General features: G+C 44.4%; 1 protein-coding gene across 1 annotated transcript; it reads left to right on the top strand.

The window, feature by feature from the left end:
- The first annotated feature begins 245 nt into the window (after nt 1-245).
- Nucleotides 246-18,004, top strand: GCM1 (glial cells missing transcription factor 1). The gene is made up of 5 exons (XM_019985523.2): nt 246-317; nt 11,845-12,097; nt 13,118-13,230; nt 14,860-14,988; nt 17,100-18,004. The coding sequence occupies exons 1-5, from the start codon at nt 246-248 to the stop codon at nt 17,832-17,834; spliced, it is 1,302 nt and encodes a 433-aa protein (XP_019841082.2). The 3' UTR covers nt 17,835-18,004.
- The last annotated feature ends 1,496 nt before the right edge of the window (nt 18,005-19,500 follow it).

The raw sequence follows: 19,500 nt of genomic DNA, 5'->3' as shown, positions 1-19,500 counted from the left end.
CCCAAGTATACCTATGTCCTCTTCCTCTTGAACCTCCCTCCCCTCCCCCTCCACCCAAGAGCACTGATTTTTATCTCTTTAATGATCAGTATCATTGTCATTTATTTTTTAGTGTTGGAAAGCAGTCTCCTGGTCTAAACTGCTTGGGTGGACTGATCCAACTGTAAGAGCCTTTGAGAGCAAAATTCTCAAGTGCTTCTAGAGCAGCTGGATAGACGGAAACCTGTGGGTGACCTGACTTCATCATGGAACCTGAGAACGCGGATTCTGCAGACAAAGAACTAAGCTGGGATATTAATGATATGAAGCTGCCTCAGGTATGTACTTGTTCTCATGCTGTGCTCAGCATTTGGCTGTGAAGCCTTGAACGTAACTTGCCAAGACCTGGAAGGAACTTGGTGAGGGTCCCAGCTGAATAAATGCCTCTCCTACAGAGTTTCGTTTGGACATCCAACCAAGGACTTTTTTAATGTATATGACTTTGATGTATTTATTTTTGGCTGTGCCGGGTCTTCGTTGATGCACGGGCTTTTCTCTAGTTGCGGTGCCCAGGTGTCTCATTTTGGTGGCTTCTCTTGTTGCAGAGCACAGGCTCTAGGGCACCAGGCTTCAGTAGTTGCAGCTCCCAAGCTCCAGAGCACAGGCTTGATACTTGTGGTGCACAGGCTTAGCTGCTCTGTGGCACGAGGGATCGTCCTGGACCAGGGATGGAACCTGTGTCTCCTGCATTGGCAGGCAGATTCTTCACACTGAGTCACCAGGGAAGCCTCTGACTGAGGACTTTTAAGAGGAAATTCCTAAATCCATGATTTGAGAAGGCCCTCCCAGACCAGACTCCCCTGGTTACAGACTGAAGCAAAGAAAGTGTTATTTCCCCTGCCTTTCGTAGTTGTTTTGGTTCCAATGCCACCCGCCTGGCTAGCTGGTAGAATGAAATCCATGATAATGTGTCTGTAGATTGACTCTCTGTAACACACGAGCTCCCATACAAACTTATTTGCTGGGAGTAATGGGTTTAACCTAAATCTGTCTTTGGGATGTCCCGGTGAGAGTTCTCTTCTAGAACTTCTGTGACTACTACACAGTCTGTGCACGTGGGGCTACTCTCCAGCTAACAGAGCGGCTTCCATTTCATGTTTTCTTTGCCTTCTTTGCCTTCATCTTTGGCAATGACATTTTAAAGTTTTTTTTTATTTTGTTTATTTTTGGCTGCACTGGGTCTACCTTGCTTTGCGCGGACTTTCTCTAGTTACTGCAAGCCGGGGCTATGTTTCATTGCAGGGCTCGGGCCTCTCATTACAGTGGCTTCTCTCGTGGAGCACCGGCTCTAAGCACACAGGCTTCTGTAGTTGCAGCACACGGGCTTAGTTGTTCTGTGGAATCTTCCCAGACCAAGGATTGATCCCATGTCCCCTCCATCGACAGGCGGATTCCCGTCTACTGTGCCACCAGGGAAGGCCTGGCAACTGGCATTTTAAACTCTTAATTTGGTGGAAAACAGTTGTTTTATCTTTTTTTTGCTGAGCCACATGGCTTGTGAGATCTTAGTTCCCCAACTGGGAACTGAATCCCAGGTCACAGCAGTGAAAGCATTGAGTCTTAACCACAGGACCACCAGGCAATTTCCAACATTAGTTGTTTAAAACTGCTTTCCTTGACTCCACGTTTTGGTCTTTCTTCCAGTGAAGAAGGTTTTCACTGGAAGTCATTGGGAAAGGTTCCTGGGAAAGCTAAGATGAGACTGCCAGAACCATCTAGTGGAAGGTCACGTTCATTTGCCTGATTCTGGGGAATGAGAAATTTGAATTATCCCAAGCAGAGGAGAGGGAATGGAGATTCCACAGTTATTGTTGGTTTTTTTTCCCAGTAGTTTTGATTTATACTCATTCCAGATTTCACTCTAAAGAAGGCTTCCAGATCATTCCAAATTTCACTCTAGTGAAGTGCTTCTTTTTATGTTTCCCCTTAAACTTCCTCCCCCATTCTCTCCTGGTAGGTTTTGGAAGAGCTAGGAAGCACTAATATGCCTTACTTGCCATTCATTTAAGGATGGCTAAATATACCACAGCTAAATCATGCAAATATCTATTTTAAGGGTTTGTGTTTATAGTTGCTTGTAATTGGTTTATAACAGTTGTAGCTGTTTTAGGGGAAACTTTAAGGTAAATTTTAATTACTGCTGTCTTAGAGACCCATAATCCTAATTCGTGATTGCAGGTCCCAAATAGAGAAACTGGACATCTTCAAAAACAAGAGTTGAAGGAAGCAGGTATATAGATGATTTCGCAAATTCCCATCCTAGAGCGGGACCTTTAATGGGGTCTAAGAACACTGTGCTAACATGTATTTTTTCTAGGGCAGAGGATTCATATCATTCATCAAATCTATAGACAAAAGAAAGAACCATGTCCCTGGAGGGGATCTCAGGGTTCATAAAGGTTCATGTTCCAACATGAATTTTCCAAAACTTAAGCCTTCTCAGATACCAGAGACATTTACAAGAAAAGTCCACATTCAATTCTGGAAATGTACCATTTTTAGTTTGTAGAAAAACTTTGGTAGCTCATGGAAATAGATAAGTGTTCTTCAGTTTGTTAAATATGCCAGGGAAATGATTAAAAGAGCAAATGGTGCCTTAGTATTTTGGAGAAGGAAATGGCAACCCACTCCAGTATTCTTGCCTTGAAAACCCCATGGACAGAGGAGTCTGGTGGGCCACAGTCCATGGGGCTGCAAAGAGTCAGACACGACTGAAGTGACCAAGCACGCACGCACATTTTCTGAGCAGAGTTGACATAGTCCTTATCTGGATTTATGGGGCTGTGGAATCGTATCAAGACCCAGCTGAGGCGAAAAATAGAAGGTGTTGAAGCCAAACACAGTAGATTTTACATTTTGAGAGTGTTTCTGAAGGCAGACCAGTGTATGATGAGAAGCACAAGGCTAGGAGACCAGGCCTAGGCTTTGAATTCCAGTCTTGCCTCCTTTTACCTGTAGAACTTCATAGAGTGGTTTAGCATTTCTGAGGTCCCCTTTCCTCTTCTGATAATGAAGTTGTTGCACTAAGTAGTCTCTTCCGGACTCTTTTAGTTCTAACAATCGAGGATCTGGTGACTCGAGATTCAGAAGGTGGCCTGTGCCCTCGGACAGGGAAGGGGTGCCAAGCACAGGGCCTGGCACTTACTAGACAAGAAAGGACAAGTATGAAATCCATGAATGAGTGGGTCCGTGGCTTATCATCTGGGTGACTCTAAACAAATCCGTTTTCTTGTTTTCATTATCTCCTCTGTAAAAGTAAAATAGTAATTCTTCATATACCTTGCTTGAATCTCTAAGTTGTTTAGAACAGATGTGTTCTCAAAATGTGTTCTGTAGTGTGTAAGTTACAAGGAATTTTAATGGATGTTATGAAGGAAGGAAAGAAGGACTAAGTTCAACCAAGTTAAGCCAATTTCTTCTTTTTTTTTCCCCATGCCATGCATCATGTGGAATCTTAGTTTTGAATGCATGCCCCCTGCAGTGGAGATGCAGAGTCCTAACCACTGGAGGATTCCCTAAGCCAATCTCTCTGCTGCAGACATAGTGTTTTTCTTACTGCATTATGGCTCTCCCAAGAGGAGGCTGTGTTGGCAATATTGCCCTAACTTATTTTTGACCACAAAGCTCTCTCTGTTTTTCCATGGAGCCCCTTAGGCAATGAGTGGTCCTCAGACCATCTGTTTGAGCATTAAAAAAAATGTTTCAAAGAATTCCATCTATAATAGCAATCACTGGCTTACTACTATTATACATTTCCCCAATTTCATTCTCTGTCCCCCCATACAAAGAATTTATAGTTTATTTTTCATATTTGCATGTTCTTGCCACGATTCCTACAAATTCCTGCAACTTGTAGATAAATTTCTTTCTTATTAATCCACTCACTTGCTTCAAGTTTCAAGATGGTTACCTGAGTTCTTGTTGCATCTTCTGGTCCTGGAAACTCCAAAGGCCCTTTCTACATCACAGATCAAGATCTATGAATTAATTTTTGGCAATAGTGAACGATGACATCCTCATCAGGACATCAGAGATTTTTGATGTCAATGGGATGTGTCAAATACCACTGGATGCAGAGGCTGTTACCCCATGTTAACTTTCATGGAAGGACTCATGATTTGGGCCAGTGGAACAAGATCAGTGTCGGAACAGAGAATCAATGCCATATAAAAAAAATGCCAGAGGCACTGAAGGAGGGCGTATATAATTTAGCATGACTCTGATATGTCTACAGCTGTATTACCCTGAACGCGCCCCATCTCATCTGATCTCAGAAGCTAAGCAGTGTCAGGCCTGGTTAGTACTTGGATGGAAGACTGACTGGGAATACTGAGTACTGTAGGCTTTGGCTTCCCTGGTGGCTCAGACAGTAAAGAACCTACCTGCAATACAGAAGACTCAGGTTTGATCCCTGGGTTGGAACGATCTCCTGGAGAAGGAAATGGCAACCCACTCCAGTATTCTTGCCTGGGAAATCCCATGGACAGAGGGGCCTGGCGGGCTCCAGTCCACAGGGATCGTAAAGAGTCTGACCCGACTGAGCGACTAACACTTTCACTTACTTTCAGGCATGGGGATAAAGGCTGAGCATTTGGCAAAAGGGCTCTCTCTGGACAAGAATATTGTAAAAGGTGAGAGGATTAGGTCAGATGAAGATAAGACAAACAAGGCAAAGTAGAGCACTTTGAAGTTCAAAGGCTCCCTACAGGGGAACCATGCACAGGCATTCAGTAAGGAGATCTGGGAGACAAGCGGCCTGAAAGGTGGTTTGGAGGCAGGATTGTTTCATGTGCCCTCCTCCCTTCTTTCAGCTGCATGTTTGTCTTTATAAATCTTCCTGGAACTCATTTCTGATCACTTGTCTAACTTGTGGTTAATTTGATACCACTTCTACTTTATCCAGCCTCCACGGAGTCAGCCCAGAACTGCAGGCACTTAACTTACTCAAAACCATCATTGATAAATGCCTCTTTATTCCAGTCCAACATAATACACTGATTTTGTTTTCCTTTTCTATTCCCTTAAACTACTTTGGAAGTTCAAATATAATTGCTGTAGGGTTTGCTTGATCCAAGCCGCAAAAGTCTGGGTTGGGTTAGTCTTAACCTCTGTTAAAAACGCTCACCACATGGTTCATTGGGCTTCCCAGGTGGCACTCATGGTAAAGAACCTGCCTTCCAACTGCAGGAGGTGTAAGAGATGCAGGTTTTATCCCTGGGTTGGGAAGATGTCCTGGAGGAGGGCATGGCAACCCACTCCAGTATTCTTGCCTGGAGAATCCTATGGACAGAAAAGCCTGGCGGGCTACTGTCCACAGGGTCACAAAAAGTCTGACACGACTGAAGCGACTTAGCATGTACATACATGGTTCATTACAAGGATGCTTCTCATTAACATTGATTGTAATACTTGAGAGCCTTGAATGATGAAGAAATCTCTTTCTTTTTTTTCTGGTTGAAAATCGGGAAGAAAACCAATTCCTTTTTCTTCTCAATAGTACCCACTGAACAGGGAGACGGGAGCGGTTGCTCTGCTCCCTGCACCTGCCAGATTCTCTGAGCAGAAGCACAAGGTATTGCAATAGCCCCACAGCAGACAAACACCCCGAATCATTTTGTTCCTTGAATATGAGCAGTTTGCCGATTAAACCCACAAGCAAAGCCACACGGAGCTATTAACTCACACAATTCCAAGGTTTAAATATACTTTTTGTAGAGAAAATCTTAAACTATACATAGGCTAAACATAAATACAGGGCCACCTGAAGCCTGGAGAATCAACCCCAACGAGGCAATGTCTCTGATGAGTTCGTTCCTGGACCATGGTTTTGACAAGCATTATTTCCTTTGCCTCAGTCTTCTGGGCAAAAGTGAATCTCTGAGCTCCTTCTGTGAATTTGTGTGGATACATGTAATCAGAACAAGCTAGTTATAATCAGATGTATCTTGGTGCTAGGGAGCTAAGGGGTAAATACGAGTCTGCATTTCTGGTGAATTATTATCTGACTGCATGGTCAGGTCGCCTTGCTGTTGGTCTGGCGGGGACACTCGTGACTTCGTCCTCTTTGCCTGGCATTCTCCTTGTTCTCAGTGTCATTTGAACTCCCTGGGACATCTCCACATGTATGGACCCTGTGGTCATTGGGTCCCCCCACTTTGGAGGCCAGACTTCTTCTGCTGCCCTCTGCTTCTGGGGTGGTGGGGATGGCAGCAGAGACTCTCGTTGGGTGCCTGCCAGGAGGTCCCTTGCTTAGCCGCATGGAATTGGGAAGGAAAGGGAGAAAAGAAAAGGTAGAGGGTGACAGAATTTGAAAGCTGGGGCACTCTGTCCCACCTTAGTGTTGTCCAAGCAAATATGGAAGTTTTTGACCTGCATCTTGACCTTTGATAAAGGTAGGAAATTGCAAGATTACCCAAAGGCAGTAATGCTTAAGTTAACTCAAAAGCATTTAGTCGAATTGAATTTCTATCTTTGAAAACATTTGGAGTTGGGTTTCCAGTTGGTTCAGAGAGGTAAGTTCCCAAAAGGTTGAAGGTAAATCAAAATGCTGGATACATTTTTTTTTCTGTGCTCCATTGGTAATATCTAATTTTTCCCTCTCTCTGATTTATTTAAACATGTATCTGATGTATCTGTTTGCTAACCCTGTTTTATTTGGAAACATTTACTTATGAGGAATTTATAAGCTATTCTTATTAAGGGAAACCTGGCAGATAATTGTTTTACACTAGAGTGGATTATATCCCAAGGGAAAATCATTTTTAATATAATAGCATGCTAATATCAATATTTTTGATATCTCATTTCAGAATTTTGATTTTAGCTCATTAGTTTTATGTAACAATGTATATTTCTTAAGATACCCATTAAAACTTCAAGTAGTTAAATAAATGAGAATGAGGAAAGAATGATAGGTGCTATCATTGCACAGCCTCAAAGATTTTGAGTGACTTAGAAGACTAAGTCTCTTAGGGACAAAAATTACATACAGAAATCACAGAAATATTCATTAAACCACCAATGATATTACCCACAATATAATACAATATAAATTTGTTATATTTATATGTTGGAAACCTTAAGAATATTCCCTTTAAATTATAAACTTCTTAACCAAGAGGGAAAACAAAGAGTTACTCATGAAAATTTAGAAATAAAAATAAACAGAAGATCTGAAAAGAGGGAAATGTTTTGTGAGGAATTGTTAAACAAGATTAAGAAATAATCGTTCTTCCTTTTGGCATCCCACTCCAGTGTTTTTGCCTGGAAAATCCCATGGACGGGGTAGCCTGGTGGGCTGCAGTCCATGGGGTCGCTGAGGGTCGGACATGACTGAGCGACTTCACTTTCACTTTTCACTTTCATGCGTTGGAGAAAGAAATGGCAACCCACTCCAGTGTTCTTGCCTGGAGAATCCCGAGACGGGGGAGCCTGGTGGGCTGCGGTCTACAGGGTCGCATAGAGTCGGACACGACTGAAGCGACTTAGCAGCAGCAGCCTTAAATTTTAGTAGATTTTCAGAGTTCCCTATCATTCATTTGATACCTGGATTCCTTTGCATCACTGGAATCTGGGTTTTCTCATATTTGCAATGTCAAAAAATGTCAGAAATCCCACAAAAGTCCAAGTCACAAGATTGGTCATATGTAAATAGCCAAGAAAATATCTTGACGTAAATACTCTTGCTCCTGGTATTTTTCTTGAGATTGTACGTTGTCAAACTTATTACTGGCTTATTAATGGAATGGGAAAACTAAGGTACCGGTGGAGGAGCTGATGGAAAAAAAAGCTTAACATACCGTGGAATGCAGAATAAACCATGTGGGCTTTAGAACGAACCTCAACAATATTAAAGTAATCGAAAACACAGAGTGTGTTCAACTACAGTGGATCCAAACCAGACATTAATAACAAAAGACAACAGGAAATTCTGTAAATACACGGAAACTAAACAATGTATTTCTAAATAATTCATCAAAGAGGAAACCTCATAGGGAAGCGAAAACATGGATTAAACTGAGAAAAAGAAAAGGCAGTTCAGAGTGCTTCTTGCTCCACTGGCAGGGAGTCCTTGCTTTAACTGGAGTATTTGAATTGCTCTCACAAACACTGTAGGTTCCTTCTGGTTTGTGGGGTCTATGCCATTGACCAGACTGAAGGGGCCCCTCACCTTTATTTTATTTATTTAAAAAAAAAATGTATTTATGTATTTACTTGGCTTCACTGGGTCTTATTTGCATCTTCGTTGCAGCACGGGACCTCTTAGTAGCAGTATGTAGGACCGAGTTCCCCAACCGGGGTTTGAATCCAGACCCCTTGCAGTGAGAGCTTGGCATCTTAGGCACTGGACCGCCAGGGAAGTCCCATCCCTCACCTTTAAATCACGGAAATCTCAGCTTTCCTTCAAGACCACCTGTTCTTGTTTCTGCTGCCCTGACATCTGTGCTTTGTATTGGAATAATTCAAATCCACTGGTAGATTTCTGCAGCCCAGATTGTTACAGGTCCACATTTTAACGTTTTAACCTACCTTGTTATTACTTGAGAAGATAAAATGTTATGCTTTTGGCGGCATGTCTGAGGCAGAAGAGAGCACTGTTTAGAGCTTTGGATCAGAAGGAAGAGAAGAGAAGGTGGGTGGAGGAAGCAGGAGGGGTGGAGGGGGCTGCCTCCGGGGGCTGCCCGAGGCTGTGTGTTGAATTAATACCACTCAGATTTACCAGAGAAGCTGGAGGGAGAACTGGAGAACACAGCTCACTCAGCATCTTGGCCCAGCTGGGCCTCTTTCCTAGAAACTAGACGCAGTCGCCTTTGGAGAGGGGAACCCCACCCCGAGACACCACCTCCTTTCCCCTGCCCTTCTGGAGCAGCGTCCCCTTTCCTCACCACTGGACGGCACAGCGGAGCTATCGTTGCACTGTTCTGAAAGAAAAGCTCAAAACCAGGAGCTGTGCCCACGAAGCTTTGGTTTTATTGGGGCCTGGACTCCTGTCTTACATTTGGCTAAACAAGGTTTAAAGTGTCAAGTGACTTCTCTGGGGGTCATCTCCTAAAAGCTGCTGGCCCTCACACCCAGTGGCTGGTGTGTGTTGCCCAAGATCAGAAGACTAACAGCTAACACTGATGTGGAACTTGCTGTGTGCCAGGTACTGGCTTTATTTTTTATTGATGTATAGTAGATTTGCCACGTTGCTTTAGTTTCTGGTATACAGCAAAGTGATTCAGTTATACGTTTATCAATATATATTCTTTTCCATATTCCTTTCCATTACGGTTTATTACAGGAAATCAAATAGACGTCCCTGTGCTATACAGTAGGACCTTTTTTTTTTTCTTTTTAGTATATTTTACATATATAGTAGTTTGCATCTGCTAACTCCAAACTCCTAATTTAGCCCTCTCTGCTTTCCTCTTTGGTAAGCATAAGTTTGTTTTCTATGTCTGTGAGTTTATTTTTATTTCGTAGATAAATTCATTTGTATCATTTAAATTTTTTTTTCCTTTTTTTTCCCCCTGCTGCACACAACTTTCAGGATCCTAGTTTCTTGACCAGGGAATGAGCCCAGGGCCTCAGCAATGAAAGCACAGAGTCCTAACCACTGGACCACAAGGCAATTCCCTGTATCTTTTTTTTTTTTTAGATTCTACATATAAGCGATATGATATTTGTCTTTTTTTTACTTGCTTCAACTTAGTATGATCATCTCTAGGTCCATCCACGCTGCCGCAAATGGTGTTATTTCATTCCTTTTCATGGCTGAATATTCCATGATATGTATGTACTACAACTTCTTTATCCATTCATCTGTCAGTGGACACTGAGGTTGCTTCCATGTCTTGGCTGCTGTGAGTAGCAAGCACTATTTTGAATGTTTTGTGTATGGTAACCTGTTCAGTCTTCAAACATCCCTGTCGGGCAGGTACTCGCACGGCTCCCATCTCACAGAGCAGAAAGTGGAGCCCTGCGCAGGAAGGAACCCTCTCAGGGTAAGGCCCGCACCCTGGCCGAGTGCCTCCGCAAGCTGTGCTCCTGTTAGCAGCGGACAAGCTCTCTGTGAAGGGCCAGATAGTAAACAGTTTAGGTTTTGTGGGTCATACAGTCTTGACTGCACCTACTGGACTCTGTCGTGGTGTGTAAACGTCTTCACAGACAACACATATGAATGAACATGGCTGGATTCCAATAAAACTTTATTTACAAAAACAGGCATTGGGGACTTCCCTGCTGGTCCAGTGGCTAAGACTCTGTGCTCCCACAGCAGGGGCTTGGGTTCGATCCCTGGTCAGGAAACTAGATCCCACATACTGCAACTAAGAGTTCACATGTCAAAACTAAGACCTGATGCAGCCAAATAAATAAATATATTTAAAAAAAAACAGACACTGGACTGGATTTGGCCCATGGTCCTAGCTTGCAGACCCTAGCTCTTCACTGTTAATTAGTACTACCTCTCATGTACATAAAACCTCTCATTTTTATTTCCTCAGACCCATTTCAATCTCCATGAAATTCCATACAAATGACAACTATCATTAATAATATAAAACTTAGTTTACAACACATCTGCTTTTCCAAGTACTTTTGTGGAGAGTGTTTTATCAATATCCCCATTTAAGAGAAGAACAAAATGAGGCTTCAGAGACAGCTGCCTACCCAGAATCGCATGTTACAAAGTTCTTTGGCGTCTTCTACGCTTGAACTCCAACTTAGAGAGACATGACCTCCTGGAGCTGCCCTTCCATCCTGATGTTTGCTTTTCCTTCTCAAACGTCTTGTTTTTCCTTTCTCACATTCTATGCTATGTTTTCTTGCTTGAGGAGCAAAGGAGAAGCACCCTTCTGGAGCTTCTAGAATCTAAACCCTAACCTTCCAGAAGCTTCTTGTTGAAAATGTTTCTTATACCAAGTCTCTGGAAGCTGCAAGAATGGGCACTGCTTAAGTTTGACCACTGAGATTGCTAATGATTCTCACTCTAAGAACTGGCCAAACGTGGCCACGTGCCATAACTTCACTAACATTCAGCCAGAGCTCCCTGCCTGCTAGGTGATGTGCTAAGTACTTTTGATATGTTATCCTATGTAACTCTCAGACCCACTCGAGGTAGGTAGGTCTGGTTATTTCTATTATACACATGAAGAAACAGAGGCACAGAAAGTCAAATAACTTATGCTATGAGGATTAAGTGTCCTGTGTCCCTGCCCACTTAAAAAGGAGAGTTTTGTTTAGTTGGGTATCCATGGGCAGGGAACTGTGTCAGTCCCGGGCAGGAACATGAAAGTTTTCAATCAAGCTCAACTTGTCCTTACTCCTCCACCCCGTTTGAGGTTCATGAACATGAGAGTAGAGCAAAGGGGAGAGAGTTTCCGCAGAGGAGGAAGCGGCTCTCCAGCCTTCCACTGCGTTTCTCAGGTGGTTTTGCATTAAACTCTCCACTTTCTCAACAAGCTAACCACCACTGCCCTGCCCCAGTGCCGTCCACAGCCATTGTGCAAGAGTATCATTGTGTTGCTTCACCCTCCAACATCCTCAGTGAGCAGTGGTCCTCACTCTCATCACCAAAGGCTAGAGGAGCATCAGTCGCGCAGAGGGCTGCATCACAAGCCATTCTGGTCCAGGGGGCAGATGTGGGATGGACCCAGTGGTCACGTGGCCGCAGCCAGGCTGTGCATGCTCAGATCACGTGGTAAGATCCAGCTTGGTCTTTGCCAGAGATACAGCACCCAGAAGAGCTGCGCACCAGGCCACCTTTATGCCCAGTGGTGACTTCAGCTGAAACTATAATAATCTCCTTTGTGTTTTCATCAGAACGTGAAAAAGACAGACTGGTTCCAGGAGTGGCCCGATGCCTACGAGAAACACATCTACAGCTCCGACGACAGGAACGCACAGCGCCACCTGAGCAGCTGGGCCATGCGCAACACCAACAACCACAACTCCCGCATCCTCAAGAAGTCCTGCCTGGGCGTGGTGGTGTGCGGCCGCGACTGCTCGGTCGCCGAGGGCCGCAAGGTCTACCTGAGGCCAGCCATCTGCGACAAGGCCCGGCAGAAGCAGCAGAGTGAGTAGTGCTCCCGCCCTGAGGGGCCTTAAAGTTCTCCCTCCTCCCAAGGGAGGGTGGAGGAGACCAGGGCTGTTTCTAGAGATCATTTTAAGGACAGCCAGCCAGTCCCCGGGGCCCCTGTATTCCCATAGATCTGCCGTGCCTGCTGCACCCACCGCTAACACTGCTCCCCAGGGTTAAGATCTGATTTGGGACCTCTGTTAAATGGAAGATGCATCACTCAGGGGACAAACAATAATTCATCAGTGCAGTCACATACATGAATAGTGTAAGAGAAAGTTGTGCATCAGGCTTGCCACCCTACACCTTGGGGAATGGGGTCCCCCAAATGATCTCAGTGAGTGTTTTAATCCGAAGAGGGGACCCGGGACTAAATATGAGGTTAAACTCAATTCCATGCCATTTAGGTTCAGGCCATCATCACATGCTAATTCTTCATTTTTTTTTTATCATATTCATCAGATTGTGAAATAGATGCATTCAGCATTCCCTGTGCATTGCCCACTTCAGACCTCAAGTTCTTTCCTTGTCTTTTGTTTTCCAAACTTGCTCTCAGGGCAGGATGGTATCAGTCATTTACACTTTAGTGGAAATTTAGCAGCTGCATTCTCTCTGTCATGTGGTTTTGCTCCTTGACCCTTAGTTCAAATTGTGAAGTGAAAGGATTTTTTCCTCTTTACAAAGAATTTGAAGTATTGGTAAATAAGGAGAGAAGGATTTTTTTTTTTTTTTTTGCTTAAAAGAGCTCCCACCCCCTGCCCACCCCCGACCTGTAAAATATTCCTCTCAGTAAGTAACTGCTTCCTCTACCACCTGTAAGACTGACCTGGGCTGCTTTAGTGGTCTGGTCTCCTAGGCCCGGGAGTCATGCCCAGTGGGTGAAGGTCTGTGAAACTGTGCCCAGGTGGACTCTTTGCTGTGCAGGAGTCAAGTCTGACACAGGCAGAGCTGCACAGACTCAGGGGTCCGCTGGCCGGGCTCTGCCGGGCGTGGTCACCTTCCTCTGCTCTTTTGTAGGAAAACGCTGTCCCAACTGCGACGGGCCCCTGAAGCTCATTCCCTGCCGGGGCCACGGGGGCTTTCCCGTCACCAACTTCTGGAGGCACGACGGACGCTTCATATTTTTCCAGGTTGGATTTACGTTAGTGATTCCATTTCTCTTTACTTCAAGAACTGTTCACAGAGCACGAGGGAGACTTGCCTCCGGGAGAGGCACAAGTGGAGGGGAGTCTGCACCCTCCCTGGGGGAACCCTCTGGGCAAATGAACGTCTGTACCCTGAACCTTGAGAGAGGATCCAAGGGCAGAGCCCAGGTTCCAAGGGGGAGACATGCTGTCGGCAACATGAGCCCCCGTGCACTGGCCTTCCGCAGACCAGTAAACGTGGACACATTGCGTTACTCCTCTAAGCCCCAGTTTTTGGTAAAATGTGGTATTAAGGGGTCCTCTCCAGGGAGGTGGTAGAAACAATGGACCCTGAGAGCTGGACTGTTTGGATCTGAGTCCTTCCTAAACCTGCCTCTGAAAAGAAAATGCTCTGAATGTACAGGGTTTGCCAACTTCTGGAATATAACTATTTTCATCATGGGTGATTTCAAGTTGGTTTTCTTTAAGTTAATTATTTTAGTATACATTTTTTCATAATACTTACATGATCATAAGGTTGAACACAGGGTTTCATGGCAAAAGCATATCAAAAATTAATATTGAAGGTAATAGAGAATGAAGATATTAAGCTTGACAGAAATTCTCTGGAAAGATCTCTTTGGTAGAACTGCGCAGGACGACCTGAAATTTTCTTTCCTTGCTTTCCTCTTTGTTCATTCAGTATCTCCAACAAATATATTTTTAAAAATTTTAATTCTATTGGAGTATAGTTGATTTGTGGGGAGCTTCCCAGGTCGTGCTAGTGTTAGAGAAGCTGCTTGCCAAAGCAGGAGACACAAGAGACATGGGTTTGATCCCTGGAGGAAGGTACCTTGGAGGAGGAAACGGCAACCCACTCCAGTATTCTTGCTTAGAAAATCCCATAGACAGAGAAGCCTAGTGGTCCATGGGGTCACAAAGAGTCAGACATGACTGAGCATGCACGCACACCCATAGTCGATTTACAGTGTTGTGTTAATTTCAGGTGTACAGCAAAGTGTCAAGCCATTTTTAACAACCAGCTCACAAAATACCTGAATGGCCAACAGTTGGCTCTCCAGCTGGCTGGCTCTGGCACACTCTGGATCCCAGTTTCCCCACTTTACTGGTGGAGGTTTCCCAGGTGGTAAATCTCTCCATGCCTCCATCGCCTCCTACTCTGTAAGCTGGGGGTGATGGTAATGGTGTGGCCCTCACAGCATTGCGCTGAAGATTCAAGAATATGTATAATCAGTGTTACTCATTATCACTATGAATGTGACGTGGCAGGGCTGGGGAGAGGCACCGTGCAAAGAAGGCGTGCCATCAGCAAAGGCCGGCGGGTTGGTGGGCTTCTTGTTCAGTCACTAATTGTGTCCGACTCTTTTCAACCCCATGGACTGCATATAGTATGCCAGGCTTCCCTGTCCCTCACTGTCTCCTGGAGTTTGCTCAACCTCATGTCCATTGAATCAGTGATGCTATCCAACCCTGGGAGGATATTAAAAGGTTGCTCTGATCTTGTGACAACAGTCAACTGCAACAGCACCCAGTCCGACAGCAGAGAACAGGATAAGAGTTTACATACCATAAAGTACGTCTAGTTGTTTATTTCACTGCTTCTTCTCCTTTAAGTCAAAGGGAGAGCATGACCATCCAAAGCCAGAAACCAAATTGGAAGCCGAGGCCAGAAGAGCAGTGAAGAAAACGCACTCGGCGTCTTCCTCAGTCTCCTCGAAGCTGAAACAGAGCCCAGAGATAAAGGTAACCTTGCTCCATGCATCTTCAAAATATATGGGGACTTGCCAGCCCTGTGGTGGCAGCAGTAGATTTCCCTGTCATCACCTACAAATGAGGGCTTCCCACATGCCGCTAGTGGTAAAGGATTCATCTGCTAATACAGGAGACCCAAGAGATATGGGTTCTACCCCTGGGTCAGGAAGATCCTCTGGAATAGGGAATGGCAACCCATTCCAATATGCCTACCTGGAAAATTCCATGGACAGAAGAGCCTAGAAGGTGCAGTCCATGGGGTTGCAAGTCAGACACGACTGAGCACAAATTCCTAGGCAGAATCTATAGCAGGTCTTTGAACCTACAAATGAGAGCCCCAAATCATATATCTTCAGGCTCACCTATGAGCTAGCATCTGGCAAAGAAACTGAATATGTGACTATGAATACTTTTCCTCTTAATGTCTACCATCCTTGTAGCATGCCCTCAACCATAAAGTCCATATAATTTCAGAATCATCTTCCCTACTATAGTTAAAAAGAGACCTGAATTAGTACTTAACCTGTGTTTGGCACTCTCTGTATTTCTGCTAGAACCAAAAAGAAATGATCTGCATAAAATCTGAGCCTCATACTTCTTCATTCTCCCCCAAAGCCAATGATTTCCTTAGTGCACTTCACCAAGATGAAACAACCAGGCAGTTTTTGAAAACACTGGTCATCTGGGGACGTGGGGATGCCCACTTCTCCCCACGGTCAAACTGTGCTGTGATGTTCATGGCTTTCTGGGTGTTATACTGTAGGTAGGGTTTGTCTGCTTAATAGTGTTTTACTAATTCCTATACTTTTTCCTAGGCTTCCCAGGTGCTGCTAGTGGTAAAGAACCCGCCTGCCAATGCAGGAGGCATAAGAGATGCAGGTTCAATCCTGGGGTGGGGAAGATCCCCTGGAGGAGGGCATGGCAACTCATTCCAGTATTCTTGCCTGGAGAATCCCATGAACAGAGGAGCCTGGTGGGCTAGAGTCCATAAGGTCACAAAGAGGTGGACACAACTGAAGTGACTGAACAAGCATGCAGCATACTTTTTCTACTGGTCAATGGTCCACGTTTCAGGAGTACAGAAATTGAGCCAGTCCATCCTTGGAGGTTCTAATGTACCTTAAGGGAAAAAAGTCATAATTTGAGTCACAATTTCAGGGAAATAGGAGCCCCTGAATCCCAGCAACGGGTCCCTTATCCCACCTACCAACCCTGGCAGAAGTTGCAGGAGGTTTCTTCTCACTCATCCTTCCTGGTCGGTCTTTCCAACTCCATCCTCTTATTCCTCAGTTGTTGTGGTTGTGTAGTTGCTAAGTTGTGTCCGACTCTTTTGTGACTCCATGGACTGTGGCCTGCCAGGCTCCTCTGTCCATAGCATTTTCCAGGCAAGACTATGGAGTGGGTTGCCATTTCTTTCCCAGGAGATCTTCTCAACCCAGGGGTCCAACTTGCGTCTCCTGCATTGGCAGGCAGATTCTTTACCACTGAGCCACCAAGAAAGCCCTATTAGTCAATAGTTTTACATAAACAAGAAGATAACTTAGTCCTCAAGCAGATTCTTTTCTTGTGATTAACTGGAGAATGATATACTTTCTCCATTTAGAAAAAGAAGTTGACCACATCATATGCCAGAGGTCTGTGATTCAACAAAGTGAGCTTGGAGTTTCTTGAGAAAAAAAATGAACTCTTGGAATCCATTAAAAAGTAGAGAAGTCAAGGAGGAAGTTGAGATTCCTCTGAGGATAATGTAAAACTCTGAAGCTGTGGTTTGATTTGTCTTACATAGCCCCTTACAAGTTTCTCACAGAGGCAATCAGGGTTTCAGATTTGCATTTGAGGTGGAATGTTGTAAACATTCTCCCGTTCGAGTAAAAGAAGGGTCATGCAGCCCTTCCTGGTTGGTCAGATTTCGCGTTGAAATGGCAGCAGCCTTGAGTTCTTGCAGGCCTTGTGTGCTTGTGCAAAGCCCTAAGTGTGTTTGTGCTTCGAGTATGTAGGGAATGAGGAACATGCACAGAGCACTTACTTGTGCAGGGTCACTCATGGGTGCCTGGGGTAGGAGGGTGAGTTTTACTTATTAACACGAGCTTTTGTCTTTCCAGCCTCTTCCAGGTGAAACACAAAGTTGGGAAAATTTAACTTGGTCTTTCCAGGAAGCTGTCCAACTGCCTCCTGGTTACAGCGGACACGTGATAGGTTACACTCCCCAGCAGAAAGCATGGAATGACGGCTCATCCTTCACCGAGAGCTATGGTTTGGGGGGTACCTCTGAGCTGGCAAACCTCACTCCCACTCTGGGCCCCCCTCAGCTCTACGACAAATGGGATTTGTCCCACAGTCGGGTCTCCAGCAGTGGAGACCTGCTCCAGCCCTCCATCTCTGGAGTCTTCTCTGATTACAGTGATCTGCAGACATGGAATAAGAATGTGGCTTTGGGACGAAGTCCTCTGAATGACAATAGTTGCCCCAGTTACCCGTTTCCTCTGACCAGCTGGCCCTACGACTTCTCCCCTTCCCAGAGCTCTTCAGAACCCTTCCACCAGCCGGTTCCAGTGGAACCACCAGCAGTCAAATCCAGCTATCCACCCATATGGCCAAATCAAGGGGGTGAACTTTATGAAGAGAAGGTGCCTGTGGATTTTAACAGCTACCACCCTCCCACCACATGCCATTCACCCCAGGAAGACCCTCTTCTCCTCACCCACACCTCTCAGCCTTATCATCAATATGCCCTGCCTGGCAAGAGCAACAAATGGGATTTTGATGAAGAAATGGGGTGCCTGGGTTTGGATCACTGCAACAATGAGATGCTTCTAAACCTCTGTCCTTTAAGATGATCCAAATCAGAACCCTTGTGCACTGCTGGCGGGAGTGTCATTTGGTACAGCCACTGTGGAAAACAGTATGGAGGTTCCTCAAAAGATCAAAAGTAGAACTATACCAGATGATCCAGTAATCCCACTCCTAGACGAATAACAGAATGAAACCAAATCACTATCCTGAAGAGACATCTGCACCACTGTGCTCACTGCAGCATCATTTACAGTAGCCAAGACATGGAAGCGACCCAAGACAGGTGCATGGGCAAAGAAAATGTGGTGCGTGTATATATATACAAATATATATATATATATATATATACCATTGAGCTGTAAAAAAGAAGGAAATCAAGTCATTTGCAACAATATGGATGGACCTTGAGGGCATTATGCTAAGCCAGAAAGAGAAAAACAAATATTGTATGATCTTGCTTACATGTGGAATATTAAAATACCCAGATTTATAAGAAATAGAGATCAGATTTGTGATTTTCAGAGGCGGAGGGTGAGGGCTGGGAAAACTGGGTGAAAGTGATCAAGAGGTAGAAACTTCCAGTTTTAATATAAATAAGTCCTGGAGATGTGAGGTACAACATGACTGTTGGCAAGTCTGTGCCATAGTTAACAAGACTGTACCATATATTTGAAAGTTAAGAGAATAGAGCTTAAAAAGTATTGCAAGGGAAAAAAAGCTATAACTGTCTGGTGATGAATATTAACCACTCGTAATGTGGTAAACATTTTGCAGTATATGCATGTATCAGGGCATTATGGTGTACACTTTAAACTTATACAATGTTATTTGTCAACTATATCAATAAAATTATATCTCAATAAAACTGGGGGAGAAAAATGGCTGAAATCTTTTATAGCCATTTAAAAAACTGGAGGGGAGAGTTGGAAGAATTTCTGTAGGAAGTAGTTTTCAAAAGGCAACCACAGATAAGTCAGAATGACAATGGCAAGCAGAAGGCAAGACTTATTTCTTAATGCGAGTAAAATCTTGGCCTGTCCTCCTCCACTCTAGTACTATAGGAGTATTAGAGGAGTCTTCAGGGGTGCTGGAGTACTAAGGGAGTCCTCAGGAGTACTAGAGTAGACTTCAGGAGTACTAGAGTGCTCCACAGTGAGGACTGAAAACTTGTCCAACCTGTGGCAGGCAATTTCCTCTGCTCTTTTCCCCCCACAATATTTGGGAATCTCAGCATCTAAGCTGCATTATCTGTTCCATTTTCAATGTCCTTTAAATGACCTCAAACCAAGCAGACATGAAAAGCCAACTACCCAGGATCTCAGCTAAGCCTTCTTGGAACGAAGGACCAGAGAGAGTGAAAGAGCTTCAGAGGAGCAGAAAGATGAAGATGCTACCACTGAAGTAGTTAGCACTTTGTCTAGTATGAAACATACAGAGTTGGTTTATAAGATGTGTCCCCTAGTTGATTTCTAAGACTCATCAAGGCAAGGGATAAGACCCAACCCTATTTCCTAAAGACAAAGAGCAGAAAAATTAAACGGCTACACGAAGAGACATTCCAGGGGCACCAAACAGTCTCCTTTCCTTCCTCCTCTCCTCCCTATCTTCCCCTTCCACGAGGGCTCCAGTTTTGTCCCATTTATCTTTATTTTTACAGTGTTGAACAGCACAGTTTCCAAATATGTGCTTGAAAATGTTTGCTTAGAAGAG

This window comes from Bos indicus, chromosome 23, assembly GCF_029378745.1.
Source record: "Bos indicus isolate NIAB-ARS_2022 breed Sahiwal x Tharparkar chromosome 23, NIAB-ARS_B.indTharparkar_mat_pri_1.0, whole genome shotgun sequence".
NCBI classification, from domain to species: Eukaryota; Metazoa; Chordata; class Mammalia; order Artiodactyla; family Bovidae; genus Bos; species Bos indicus.
The sequence above is the reverse complement of the archived record's forward strand: the minus strand, read 5'-3'. Positions and strand labels throughout refer to the sequence as shown.